Source organism: Cherax quadricarinatus, chromosome 93, assembly GCF_038502225.1.
Source record: "Cherax quadricarinatus isolate ZL_2023a chromosome 93, ASM3850222v1, whole genome shotgun sequence".
NCBI classification, from domain to species: Eukaryota; Metazoa; Arthropoda; class Malacostraca; order Decapoda; family Parastacidae; genus Cherax; species Cherax quadricarinatus.
Genome location: NC_091384.1, coordinates 2,918,024 through 2,933,023, shown reverse-complemented (window position 1 = coordinate 2,933,023; position 15,000 = coordinate 2,918,024). Strand labels below are relative to the sequence as shown.

Below are 15,000 nucleotides of genomic sequence, written 5' to 3'. Positions count from 1 at the left end.
TGGTACACTAACCTGGTGTACCTGGGGTTGACGGTACACTAACCTGGTATACTTGGGGTTGACGGTACACTAACCTGGTGTACCTGGGGTTGAGAGTACACTAACCTGGTATACCTGGGGTTGACGTTACACTAACCTGGTGTACCTGGGGTTGAGAGTACACTAACCTGGTATACCTGGGGTTGACGGTACACTAACCTGGTGTACCTGGGGTTGACGGTACACTAACCTGGTGTACCTGGGGTTGAGGGTACACTAACCTGGTATACCTGGGGTTGACGGTACACTAACCTGGTGTACTTGGGGTTGAGAGTACACTAACCTGGTATACCTGGAGTTGACGGTACACTAGCCTGGTATACCTGGGGTTGACGGTACACTAACCTGGTATACCTGGGGTTGACGGTACACTAGCCTGGTATACCTGGGGTTGAGGGTACACTAGCCTGGTATACCTGGGGTTGACGGTACACTAGCCTGGTATACCTGGGGTTGACGGTACACTAACCTGGTGTAACTGGGGTTGACGGTACTCTAACCTGGTGTACCTGGGGTTGACGGTACACTAACCTGGTGTAGCTGGGGTTGACGGTACACTAACCTGGTGTACCTGGGGTTGACGGTACACTAACCTGGTGTACCTGGGGTTGACGGTACACTAACCTGGTGTAGCTGGGGTTGACGGTACACTAACCTGGTGTACCTGGGGTTGACGGTACACTAACCTGGTGTAGCTGGGGTTGACGGTACACTAACCTGGTGTACCTGGGGTTGACGGTACACTAACCTGGTGTAGCTGGGGGAGGTGAAGCAGTGCAGTCTGTAGGGGTACAGACACCCCAGGCTGACCAAGGTCCCACTACACAGTCTCTCTCACAGCCGACCTCACATCTGTAGACACAGTTCACAGTCAAACAGTGCTGTTTACACTGTCTAGAGAGCGAGTTTTGCTGTTTAATAATAATAGTAGTAATAATAATAATAATAATAACAAAAGCAATGATAATAATAATAATAATCTTAATTTCTACCAGTATATGATTCAACTTATACAGACCAAAGCTGACACCTATGACATACTATATAGAAAGTTCCTAGTTAGGTATTTTAATGTGAGTGCCTCACAGACGTGTAACAGAGAATGGTACTCTCTGTTACCTGTGTGTGAGGTACTCAGACACCTCTCTGTTGAGTACCACTCACTGTTACCTGTCTGTGAGGCACTTAGACACCTCTCTGTTGAGTACCACTCTCTGTTACCTGTCTGTGAGGCACTTAGACACCTCTCTGTTGAGTACCACTCTCTGTTACCTGTCTGTGAGGCACTTAGACACCTCTCTGTTGAGTACCACTCTCTGTTACCTGTCTGTGAGGTACTCAGACACCTCTCTGTTGAGTACCACTCTCTGTTACCTGTCTGTGAGGTACTCAGACACCTCTCTGTTGAGTACCACTCTCTGTTACCTGTCTGTGAGGTACTCAGATACCTCTCTGTTGAGTACCACTCTCTGTTACCTGTCTGTGAGGCACTCAGACACCTCTCTGTTGAGTACCACTCTCTGTTACCTGTCTGTGAGGCACTCAGACACCTCTCTGTTGAGTACCACTCTCTGTTACCTGTCTGTGAGGTACTCAGACACCTCTCTGTTGAGTACCACTCTCTGTTACCTGTCTGTGAGGCACTCAGACACCTCTCTGTTGAGTACCACTCTCTGTTACCTGTCTGTGAGGCACTCAGACACCTCTCTGTTGAGTACCACTCTCTGTTACCTGTCTGTGAGGTACTCAGACACCTCTCTGTTGAGTACCACTCTCTGTTACCTGTCTGTGAGGAGCTCAGACACCTCTCTGTTGAGTACCACTCTTTGTTACCTGTCTGTGAGGCACTCAGACACCTCTCTGTTGAGTACCACTCTCTGTTACCTGTCTGTGAGGAACTCAGACACCTCTCTGTTGAGTACCACTCTTTGTTACCTGTCTGTGAGCCACTCAGACACCTCTCTGTTGAGTACCACTCTTTGTTACCTGTCTGTGAGGCACTCAGACACCTCTCTGTTGAGTACCACTCTTTGTTACCTGTCTGTGAGGCACTCAGACACCTCTCTGTTGAGTACCACTCTCTGTTACCTGTCTGTGAGGCACTCAGACACCTCTCTGTTGAGTACCACTCTCTGTTACCTGTCTGTGAGGTACTCAGACACCTCTCTGTTGAGTACCACTCTCTGTTACCTGTCTGTGAGGTACTCAGACACCTCTCTGTTGAGTACCACTCTCTGTTACCTGTCTGTGAGGCACTCAGACACCTCTCTGTTGAGTACCACTCTCTGTTACCTGTCTGCGAGGCACTTAGACACCTCTCTGTTAAGTACCACTCTCTGGTACCTGTCTGTGAGGCACTCAGACACCTCTCTGTTGAGTACCACTCTCTGTTACCTGTCTGTGAGGCACTTAGACACCTCTCTGTTAAGTACCACTCTCTGTTACCTGTCTGTGAGGCACTTAGACACCTCTCTGTTGAGTACCACTCTGTGTTACCTGTCTGCGAGGCACTTAGACACCTCTCTGTTAAGTACCACTCTCTGGTACCTGTCTGTGAGGCACTCAGACACCTCTCTGTTGAGTACCACTCTCTGTTACCTGTCTGTGGGGCACTTAGACACCTCTCTGTTAAGTACCACTCTCTGTTACCTGTCTGTGAGGCACTCAGACACCTCTCTGTTGAGTGCCACTCTCTGTTACCTGTCTGTGAGGCACTCAGACACCTCTCTGTTGAGTACCACTCTCTGTTACCTGTCTGTGAGGCACTTAGACACCTCTCTGTTAAGTACCACTCTCTGTTACCTGTCTGTGAGGCACTCAGACACCTCTCTGTTAAGTACCACTCTCTGTTACCTGTCTGTGAGGCACTCAGACACCTCTCTGTTGAGTACCACTCTCTGTTACCTGTCTGTGAGGCACTTAGACACCTCTCTGTTAAGTACCACTCTCTGTTACCTGTCTGTGAGGCACTTAGACACCTCTCTGTTAAGTACCACTCTCTGTTACCTGTCTGTGAGGCACTTAGACACCTCTCTGTTAAGTACCACTCTCTGTTACCTGTCTGCGAGGCACTTAGACACCTCTCTGTTAAGTACCACTCTCTGTTACCTGTCTGCGAGGCACTTAGACACCTCTCTGTTAAGTACCACTCTCTGTTACCTGTCTGTGAGGCACTTAGACACCTCTCTGTTGAGTACCACTCTCTGTTACCTGTCTGTGAGGCACTCAGACACCTCACTGTTAAGTACCACTCTCTGGTACCTGTCTGTGAGGCACTCAGACACCTCTCTGTTAAGTACCACTCTCTGTTACCTGTCTATGAGGCACTTAGACACCTCTCTGTTAAGTACCACTCTCTGTTACCTGTCTGTGAGGCACTCAGACACCTCTCTGTTGAGTACCACTCTCTGTTACCTGTCTGTGGGCCCAGTTACTCATCCAGTCTCATCCAATCTTCGATATCTCATCGGTATCTTTTGGAATTACAGATAACGTAGGAGAGAAAGAGAATCAGTACATAGTAAGTAATTAAGTTTACTTAGGCACAGGAACAGAATATTGCAATTCGTACTTACGATAACCCAAACAATAGTCAAACAAAGTGTCTTATTTCACTTGTTTTTCCAAACAAGGACATATCCGGTTATCCAGTGATGCTGGGATACCAAGTTAGACATTGGTATATACAGTGGATAGCCCTTTGAAAGGGGCAATGACCCCATACATACATTAACCGCCCCTTTCAAAAAAAGGCAGGCAAAGGCATTGTTGATATTTGGGGTAGCAATGGCTACCTCTCTCTCTCTCTCTCTCTCTCTCTCTTTCTCTCTCTCTCTCTCGATGTTTTATAGAATCCAGGGCGAAACGTGACGTTGAATGGGCGTTCAGTGTCGCAGGGGGATCGTAAGTTGCACTTACGATATACTTTATCACCGGTAGTGAGACGATTCCTTGTCGGAAATTATATTGGAGGGTCTTAAATCAGAGAGTAAGGAGGTGGTCGGCCTAGCAGGAGCCTAGCAGGAGCCTAGCAGCAGCCTAGTAGCAGCCTAGCAGCAGCCTAGCAGCAGCCTAGCAGCAGCCTAGCAGCAGCCTAGCAGCAGCCTAGCAGCAGCCTAGCAGCAGCCTAGCAGCAGCCTAGCAGCAGCCTAGCAGGAGCCTAGCAGGAGCCTAGCAGCAGCCTAGCAGCAGCCTAGCAGCAGCCTAGCAGCAGCCTAGCAGCAGCCTAGCAGCAGCCTAGCAGCAGCCTAGCAGCAGCCTACCAGCAGCCTATCAGCAGCCTACCAGCAGCCTACCAGCAGCCTACCAGCAGCCTACCAGCATCCTACCAGCATCTTTCCAGCAGCCTACCAGCAGTCTACCAGCAGCCTATCAGCAGCCTTCCAGCAGCCTACCAGCAGCCTACCAGTAGCCTACCAGCAGCCTACCAGTAGCCTACCAGCAGCCTACCAGTAGCCTACCAGCAGCCTACCAGCAGCCTACCAGTAGCCTACCAGCAGCCTATCAGCAGCCTACCAACAGCCTACCAGCAACCTACCAGCAGCCTACCAGCATCCTACCAGCAGCCTATCAGCAGTCTACCAGCAGCCTACCATCAGCCTACCAGCAGCCTACCAGCAGTCTACCAGCAGCCTACCAGGAGCATACCAGCAGCCTCCCAGCAGCCTACCAGCAGCCTATCAGCAGCCTACCAGCGGCCTACCAGCAGCCTACCAGCAGCCTATCAGCAGCCTACTAGCAGCCTACTAGTAGAGTACCAGCAGCCTATCAGCAGCCTACAAGCATCCTACCAGCAGCCTACCAGCAGTCTACCAGCAGCCTACCAGTAACCTACCAGCAGCCTACCAGTAGCCTACCAGCAGCCTACCAGCAGCCTACCAACAGCCTACCAGCAACCTACCAGTAGCCTACCAGCATCCTACCAGCAGCCTACCAGCAGTCTACCAGCAGCCTACCAGCAGCCTACCAGCAGCCTACCAGCAGCCTACCAGCAGCCTACCAGCAGCCTACCAGCAGTCTACCAGCAGCCTATCAGCAGCCTACCAGCAGCTTACCAGCAGCCTACCAGCAGCCTATCAGCAGCCTACCAGCAGCCTACCAGCAGCCTACCAGCAGCCTACCAGCATCCTACCAGCATCTTTCCAGCAGCCTACCAGCAGTCTACCAGCAGCCTATCAGCAGCCTACCAGCAGCCTACCAGCAGCCTACCAGCAGCCTACGAGCAGCCTACCAGCAGCCTACCAGCAACCTACCAGCAGCCTACCAGCAGTCTACTAGCAGCCTACCAGCATTCTACCAGCAGCCTACCAGCAGCCTACCAGCAGCCTTCCACCAGCCTACCAGCAGCCTACCAGCAGTCTACCAGCAGCCTACCAGCATCCTACCAGCATCCTACCAGCATCCTACCAGCAGCCTACCAGCAGCCTACCAGCATCCTACCAGCAGCCTACCAGCAGCCTACCAGCATCCTACCAGCATCCTACCAGCATCCTACCAGCATCCTACCAGCATCCTACCAGCATCCTACCAGCATCCTACCAGCAGCCTACCAGCAGCCTACCAGCAGCCCACCAGCAGCCTACCAGCAACCTACCAGCAGCCTACCAGCAGCCTACCAACAGTCTACCAGCAGCCTACCAGTTGCCTATCAGCAGCCTACCAGTAGCCTACCACCAGCCCGTAGCTCGACTGGTAGCGCGACCAGCTCACACACTGAGGTTCGATTCCTGGTAAGGGTGGAAACAGTGAAGCGTATTTCCTTAAGACACCTGCTGTCCCTGTTCACCAATCAGTAAGTAGGTACCTGGGTGTTAGTCACCTTACACCTGCTGTCACTGTTCACCAATCAGTAAGTAGGTACCTGGGTGTTAGTCACCTTACACCTGCTGTCCCTGTTCACCAATCAGTAAGTAGGTACCTGGGTGTTAGTCACCTTACACCTGCTGTCACTGTTCACCAATCAGTAAGTAGGTACCTGGGTGTTAGTCACCTTACACCTGCTGTCACTGTTCACCAATCAGTAAGTAGGTACCTGGGTGTTAGTCACCTTACACCTGCTGTCCCTGTTCACCTAGCAGTAAGTAGGTACCTGGGTGTTAGTCACCTTACACCTGCTGTCACTGTTCACCTAGCAGTAAGTAGGTACCTGGGTGTTAGTCACCTTACACCTGCTGTCACTGTTCACCAATCAGTAAGTAGGTACCTGGGTGTTAGTCACCTTACACCTGCTGTCCCTGTTCACCTAGCAGTAAGTAGGTACCTAGGTGTTAGTCACCTTACACCTGCTGTCCCTGTTCACCAATCAGTAAGTAGGTACCTGGGTGTTAGTCACCTTACACCTGCTGTCCCTTTTCACCAATCAGTAAGTAGGTACCTGGGCGTTAGTCACCTTACACCTGCTGTCACTGCTCACCAATCAGTAAGTAGGTACCTGGGTGTTAGTCACCTTACACCTGCCGTCCCTGTTCACCAATCAGTAAGTAGGTACCAGGATGTTAGCCACCTTACACCTGCTGTCCCTGTTCACCAATCAGTAAGTAGGTACCTAGGTGTTAGTCACCTTACACCTGCTGTCCCTGTTCACCTAGCAGTAAGTAGGTACCTAGGTGTTAGTCACCTTACACCTGCTGTCCCTGTTCACCAATCAGTAAGTAGGTACCTAGGTGTTAGTCACCTTACACCTGCTGTCCCTGTTCACCAATCAGCAAGTAGGTACCTGGGTATTAGTCACCTTACACCTGCTGTCCCTGTTCACCAATCGGTAAGTAGGTACCTGGGTGTTAGTCACCTTACACCTGCTGTCCCTGTTCACCAATCAGTAAGTAGGTACCAGGATGTTTGCCATCTTACACCTGCTGTCCCTGTTCACCAATCAGTAAGTAGGTACCTGGGTGTTAGTCACCTTACACCTGCTGTCCCTGTTCACCAATCGGTAAGTAGGTACCTGGGTGTTAGTCACCTTACACCTGCTGTCCCTGTTCACCAATCAGTAAGTAGGTACCAGGATGTTAGCCATCTTACACCTGCTGTCCCTGTTCACCAATCAGTAAGTAGGTACCTGGGTGTTAGTCACCTTACACCTGCTGTCCCTGTTCACCTAGCAGTAAGTAGGTACCTGGGTGTTAGTCACCTTACACCTGCTGTCCCTGTTCACCAATCGGTAAGTAGGTACATGGGTGTTAGTCACCTTACACCTGCTGTCCCTGTTCACCAATCAGTAAGTAGGTACCAGGATGTTAGCCACCTTACACCTGCTGTCCCTGTTCACCAATCAGTATGTAGGTACCAGGATGTTAGCCACCTTACACCTGCTGTCACTGTTCAACTAGCAGTAAGTAGGTACCTGGGTGTTAACAGACTGGTGTGGGTGGCATCCTGGGGGACAAAATTAACCCAAGTCATGGGAAATACTCTACATAACCAGGAACTTTCTATATAAATATGTCATAGGTGTGAGCTATGGTCTGTATAAGTTGCATCAAGTACTGGTAGAAATAAATATTATTATTATTGTTATTAAGTAATCTTGTTATCTCAGATAAACACAGCTTCAGTGAACGCTAAAATACGTTCATTGTTGATGTTCAACGCAGGGCATAAGTAACGAGGGTTAACGAGGCAGGCTGGGCTAATAACCAGAAGGTAATGGCCACCGTTTATTCCAGCCTGGATGAGTTAAATTGTGAGTTAGTTGGCGTTAGTTACTGTGTGTGTGTCTGGTGACTGTCCGTCTTGTGGTGTAATAGGCGGGTGTTGAGACTCTCTCTCTCTCTCTCTCTCTCTCACCCCCTAACTTTAAACTTGTCTCATAAAGGATAAACTTAACAAACTATTAAAGAAAGCTATAAAGGAATTAAATTTTTTTCAGATTACATTAATTTTCTCGAAAAAGTCTGGTAACTTAACTTTTCTTGCTGCCAAAATGACGATATTTAAGAATATATATGTATATATATATATATATATATATATATATATATATATATATATATATATATATATATATATATATATATATGTATATACCAATCCTCCAATCAATCCAGCAGGGGAAATCTTCATTTTACCCCCGGGCGAAACGTGTTTACGAGCCGCTGGAAAGGGTAAAAACGTGTTTGTGAAGGCGTAACGAGAACAGAGGCCGTGTAGACACAAGAGGAGGGATGCTGCGAGTGTTTGGGATGACTCTCATCTCTGTGTACTGATGCTGCTGGGTCTTGTTTGAGCAGCCAGGATGCTGGATAATACGCTGGGGAGCATCTCACAGCTGTTGTATTTAGGAGAGGATGGGAGGGATGGATAGAGGTTAGGATGGATAGAGGGTAGGATGATAGAGGGTAGGATGATAGAGGGTAGGATGATAGAGGGTAGGATGATAGAGGGTAGGATGATAGAGGGTAGGATGGTAGAGGGTAGGATGATAGAGGGTAGGATGATAGAGGGTAGGATGGTAGAGGGTAGGATGGTAGAGGGTAGGATGATAGAGGGTAGGATGATAGAGGGTAGGATGATAGAGGGTAGGATGGTAGAGGGTAGGATGGTAGAGGGTAGGATGATAGAAGGTAGGATGGTAGAGGGTAGGATGGTAGAGGGTAGGATGATAGAGCGTAGGATGATAGAGGGTAGGATGAGAGAGGGTAGGATGATAGAGGGTAGGATGATAGAGGGTAGGATGATAGAGGGTAGGATGATAGAGGGTAGGATGATAGAGGGTAGGATGATAGAGGGTAGGATGATAGAGGGTAGGATGATAGAGGGTAGGTTGGTAGAGGGTAGGATGATAGAGGGTAGGATGATAGAGGGTAGGATGATAGAGGGTAGGATGGAAGAGGGTAGGATGATAGAGGGTAGGATGATAGAGTGTAGGATAATAGAGGGTAGGAGTATAGAGGGTAGGATGATAGAGGGTAGGATGGTAGAGGGTAGGATGATAGAGGGTAGGATGATAGAGGGTAGGATGGATAGAGGGTAGGATGGAGAGAGGGTAGGATGGATAGAGAGTAGGATGGATAGAGGGTAGGATGATAGAGGGTAGGATGATAGAGGGTAGGATGGATAGACGGTAGGATGGTAGAGGGTAGGATGATAGAGGGTAGGATGATAGAGGGTAGGATGATAGAGGGTAGGATGGAGAGACAAACGCACAACACGCACACTGAAGACGGTAAAGAGAGAGAGAGAGAGAGAGAGAGAGAGAGAGAGAGAGAGAGAGAGAGAGAGAGAGAGAGAGAGAGAGAGAGAGAGAGAGAGAGAGAGAGAGAGAGAGAGAGAGAGAGAGAGAGAGAGAGAGAGAGAGAGTACCTACCTAGCCAGGTAGGTAGGTACACTGTCATCTCTCAACGCGACTGCCAAACAATCATGACTGAAGACTGATCCAATTAGAAGCCAGGAACACCTACCTAGACCAGCTGGAACACCTACCTAGACCAGCTGGAACACCTACCTAGACCAGCTGGAACACTTACCTAGACCAGCTGGAACACCTACCTAGACCAGCTGGAACACCTACCTAGACCAGCTGGAAGACCTACCTAGACCCAGCTGGAACACCTACCTAGACCCAGCTGGAACACCTACCTAGACCCAGCTGGAACACCTACCTAGACCAGCTGGAACACCTACCTAGACCAGCTGGAAGACCTACCTAGACCCAGCTGGAACACCTACCTAGACCCAGCTGGAACACCTACCTAGACCAGCTGGAAGACCTACCTAGACCCAGCTGGAACACCTACCTAGACCCAGCTGGAACACCTACCTAGACCCAGCTGGAACACCTACCTAGACCAGCTGGAACACCTACCTAGACCCAGCTGGAACACCTACCTAGACCCAGCTGGAACACCTACCTAGACCAGCTGGAACACCTACCTAGACCAGCTGGAAGACCTACCTAGACCCAGCTGGAACACCTACCTAGACCCAGCTGGAACACCTACCTAGACCAGCTGGAACACCTACCTAGACCCAGCTGGAACACCTACCTAGACCCAGCTGGAACACCTACCTAGACCAGCTGGAACACCTACCTAGACCAGCTGGAACACCTACCTAGACCAGCTGGAACACCTACCTAGACCCAGCTGGAACACCTACCTAGACCAGCTGGAACACCTACCTAGACCCAGCTGGAACACCTACCTAGACCCAGCTGGAACACCTACCTAGACCAGCTGGAACACCTACCTAGACCAGCTGGAACACCTACCTAGACCAGCTGGAACACCTACCTAGACCCAGCTGGAACACCTACCTAGACCCAGCTGGAACACCTACCTAGACCAGCTGGAACACACACAACACTAGCACATACTAGGCACTAGTATTAATAATAGCAACATACTAGACGTCAGTATTAATATAGAAATGCAGTGAGTACACTTATAAGTGTCAGGGGCCCAAGACTGTTCAACTGCCTCCCAGCATATGTAAGGGGGATTACCAATAGACCCCTGATTGTCTTCAAGACCCCTGGCTGCCTTCAAGATCCCTGGTTGTCTTCAAGACCCCTGGCTGTCTTCAAGATCCCTGGTTGTCTTCAAGACCCCTGGCTGTCTTCAAGATCCCTGGTTGTCTTCAAGACTCCTGGCTGTCTTCAAGATCCCTGGTTGTCTTCAAGACTCCTGGCTGTCTTCAAGATCCCTGGTTGTCTTCAAGACTCCTGGCTGTCTTCAAGATCCCTGGTTGTCTTCAAGACTCCTGGCTGTCTTCAAGATCCCTGGTTGTCTTCAAGACTCCTGGCTGTCTTCAAGATCCCTGGCTGTCTTCAAGACTCCTGGCTGTCTTCAAGATCCCTGGCTGTCTTCAAGACTCCTGGCTGTCTTCAAGACTCCTGGCTGTCTTCAAGACTCCTGGCTGTCTTCAAGACTCCTGGCTGTCTTCAAGATCTCTGGTTGTCTTCAAGACTTCTGGCTGTCTTCAAATGGGAGTTGAACAGACATCTAAAGTCAGCACCTGACCAACCGGGCTGTGGTTCGTACGTTGGTTTACGTGCGGCCAGCAGTAACAGCCTGGTTGATAAGACGCTGATTCATTCTTTGTCCAGCTGATTCAGTAATGACTAAGTTCACTAGGTGACCACACCTTCACACGGCAGTTTGTTCCATTGTTCCATTGTGCTGTTTAAGAACAAGAATTTGATATACATTTATGTTGCACGTCTTGCCTGCAAGTTTCGTTTAATTAATTAAGAGTTGATGACCTATTTTTTTTTGCACATGAAATGGACTTACGAGTTTGAGAGTGTGTCAAAGTTACACTCCCAGTACACCCACACACACCCAGTTCACACTCCCACTACACCTAGTAGCAGCAGGGCTGTGTCTCCCACGGTAACAGGTTTAGTTTTCAAGATTATAAGAGATCCGTCTGTGTCAGGGTCTTGGCTCTCAACCAAGTCACCTCCTTCCTTACTCCAGTGAGCTAGCTCTCTCTCTCTCTCTTTTCTTTCTCCTCTCTTTGTCTCTCTCCCTCTTACTGTTTATCCCATTCTCTCTCTCTCTCTCTCTCTCTCTCTGATATAAATTCTTCATAAATTCTGCCAAGAATTTGGCAGAATTTATGAAGATGGTGTGTGGGAGGAGGTGTGGGGAAGGAGGTGTTGGGGAGGTGTGGGGGGAGCTGTTGGGGAGGTGGTGTTGGGGAGGAGGTGTGGGGGAGGTGGTGTAGGTGAGTATCTCCCAACCTTCGATTCACAGGGACAAAATAAAAGTATATGGGGGTAGCTACCAGCAACAGCATGGTGGATCAGACAGTCAATAGACTGCTATAGTCTTAAACATTGGAAAACACTCCTAATTAAGGCAGATTTAAAGGGTATTTGCTACCACTAACTACACCACCACTACTAGCGGGGCTGACCTGACTAGTGGGGGGATCTGACTTGCCCGGGACTTCAAAGATTGGTCAAAGTTTACTGACTCCCCGTTCGATATCCGATTCCAGACTGAGCAAGAGTTTCCAGACTTCATCCTGGTCCAGAAGAGCCTCATCCTGGTACAGTTGGACCTCATCTTGGTACAGTTGGACCTCATCCTTGTCCAAATGGACCTCATTCTGGTACAGATGAACTGTCTTCGTCCCAATGGACTACGTCGGGTGGTGAACGTCTGGTCAGCAGTGCCCGGACCCTCATGGACTCAATTTTCTCATGGGACTCCTTATTGTGGTCGCCCGACCAATAGGGACTACAATTATCCACCGACCTATAGATTCGGTAGAACAAGAATTCCCGTACTTTGTCGATGCCCCGTTCGACACCCAACGTCAGATTGAATAGGTCAGGTTCAATCGCTTTGAAGCCGATCTTGTCGGTGACCGACTCCATCACCTGCATAATGCACTCGAGGAATTTTTCGGATTTGTTCGGAATTTTGCCAAGAACAGGGATGAGGTCAGAGGTCGGTGGACTGTTGTGGTTAGTTGGGGTTTTTCGAACAGTTGAGATACTACTACTGCTATTGTAGTGGCTCGCTCTTGTGGGTTCTTGAACCCCTGTGGTCCTGCAAACCTCTCTGGTCCTGAAGACCCTTGGCTCGACCCACTCTCTTGTGGACTCTTTAACCTCTCTGGTCCTGAAGACCCTTGGCTCGACCCACTCTCTTGTGGACTCTAACCTTTCTGGTTCTGAAGACCCTTGGCTCAACCCACTCTCTTGTGGACTCTCTAACCTCTCTGGTTCTGGAGACCCTTGGCTCAACCCACTCTCTTGTGGACTCTCTAACCTCTCTGGTTCTGAAGACCCTTGGCTCAACCCACTCTCTTGTGGACTCTCTAACCTCTCTGGTTCTGAAGACCCTTGGCTCAACCCACTCTCTTGAGGACTCTCTAACCTCTCTGGTTCTGGAGACCCTTGGCTCAACCCACTCTCTTGTGGACTCTCTAACCTCTCTGGATCTGGAGACCCTTGGCTCAATCCACTCTCTTGTGGACTCTCTAACCTCTCTGGTTCTGGAGACCCTTGGCTCAATCCACTCTCTTGTGGACTCTCTAACCTCTCTGGTTCTGGAGACCCTTGGCTCAACCCACTCTCTTGTGGACTCTCTAACCTCTCTGGTCCTGGAGACCCCTTTGAACCACTTGGTCAGGACACTCACGACGAAGTAGAGACCAAGAATACAGTACCCCAGCATGAGGGACCACACCACCACTTCGTCTAATCCCTGAGGAAGCAGTCCCAGGAGAACCCTCAACTCCTCTGCATGCCTAAGACTCCTGACACAGGCGAGGAAGGGGCCTAAGACGGGTATTTACCCCAGGATGCCCTCTGCCTAGGGCTCCACCGTCTCCTCCGCCCCGAAGGAAAGACAGCCGAACTTGCCGAAGGAGGAGCTGGCTTCGTGAGCCGAGTTTCCAGCACCAACACGTCCTCCTCCAACTGGAGGTTTAAGCCCCTGCAGAATTCCTGCACCAACACACCGATGCATAGGTACGCAAAGAAATATATTTTCGTCATTATTTTTTGCAAACTAATTACAAATAATAATGACAAAATAAATAAGAGGCCTTGAATTCTAAGCACAGGGAAGCCAAAAAAAAAAAAAAAAAATACGTCTACTTCTAGATTTTAAGAAGACCCTCAAAGTGTTGATAATGGTCTACAGTGGACCGAAACGTCTACTATAGCGTCTACAGACTGGGTTATTTATAAAATCTACTAGCCTGGGGAGTAGACAGTGTCGACAGCTGTCTTCATTCTATAATTGTCTGTAAGGGACTTCTCGAAGATGTCTTGAACCTATCTCTCTCTCTCTCTCTCTCTCTCTCTCTCTCTCTCCTGTCGTAGAGTTACTGTCAGAACTAGACTATCTCTCTCTATCTCTCTCCTCTCGTAGAGTTACTCTCACAACTAGACTATCTCTCCCACCTTAGCCGCTGCAAGATCTGTCTCTTAAAACCAGCCATAAAAATTCCTTCTTTCTGAAGTAAGTGAATCTGACTTGAAGTTGCTGAAGTTGCTTCAGATGGTTTATTGATGGAGTGGGGTGGCCACGCCCAGCTGGAGGAGGAGCAGGAGGAGGAGGAGCTGGAGGAGGAGGAGGAGCAGGAGGAGGGGGAGCAGGAGGAGGGGGAGCAGGAGGAGGGGGAGCAGGAGGAGGGGGAGCTGGAGGAGGGGGGAGCAGGAAGAATAGTATAGAATATTGTTTAGTCGTACTGCTGGCGGTTTTTCAGTCGTCAGGACAAAGGACAAGTGTATCCTGACACTGCAGATGGTGTGTCAGTCGTCAGGACACTGGACAAGTGTGTCCTGACACTGCTGGTGGTGTTTCAGTCGTCAGGACACAGGACAAGTGTCTCCCGACACTCCTGGTGGTGTTCTAATCGTCAGGACACAGGGCAAGTGTCTCCTGACACTCCTGGTAGTCTTTCAGTCGTCAGGACACAGGGCAAGTGTGTCCTGACACTGCTGGTGGTGTTTCAGTCGTCAGGACACTGGACAAGTGTCTCCTGACACTCCTGGTAGTCTTTCAGTTGTCAGGACACAGGACAAGTGTCTCCTGACAGACACGTACTTTCAGTGAAAGCTGGACCAGCTAAGTGGTCCAGACCCTATTTAGTAAGATAAGACTGTACCTAATACTGTATACCTAGCAGATTCATCATATAATTCTAGCAATCTAAATACCAAGAATGGGTAGAATTTGGGGCATTTAGGGCATTAAAGAGGAATATCTGTGGTGTACCAAGTAATACAACAAGGTACAACTTGGTATAATTATGTTCGGGTACAAATAAATGATACCATCGTAAAGTCCACGTCAGATGAAATCTTGCGGACGCAGCATCCAGCAGCATTTTCTAATTAGGTTACCTGTCTGTACTTATGTGTTTTAAGCACCTAGTATCCTCAGGTGACACACACACACACACACACACACACACACACACACACACACACACACACACACACACACACACACACACACACACACACACACACACACACACACACACACACACACA

The 15,000-nt window shown here is 49.4% G+C and overlaps 1 protein-coding gene across 1 annotated transcript in view; it reads right to left on the bottom strand.

Annotated features, from left to right (window-relative positions):
- LOC128703484 (thrombospondin type-1 domain-containing protein 7B) overlaps positions 1–15,000 on the bottom strand; it is a gene marked incomplete at its 5' end in the record, with an annotated part of 69,819 nt that overhangs the window by 51,107 nt on the left and 3,712 nt on the right. Inside the window, 1 exon segment of the mRNA XM_070104623.1 lies at positions 788–891. Coding sequence (XP_069960724.1) covers positions 788–891 — 104 coding nt within the window.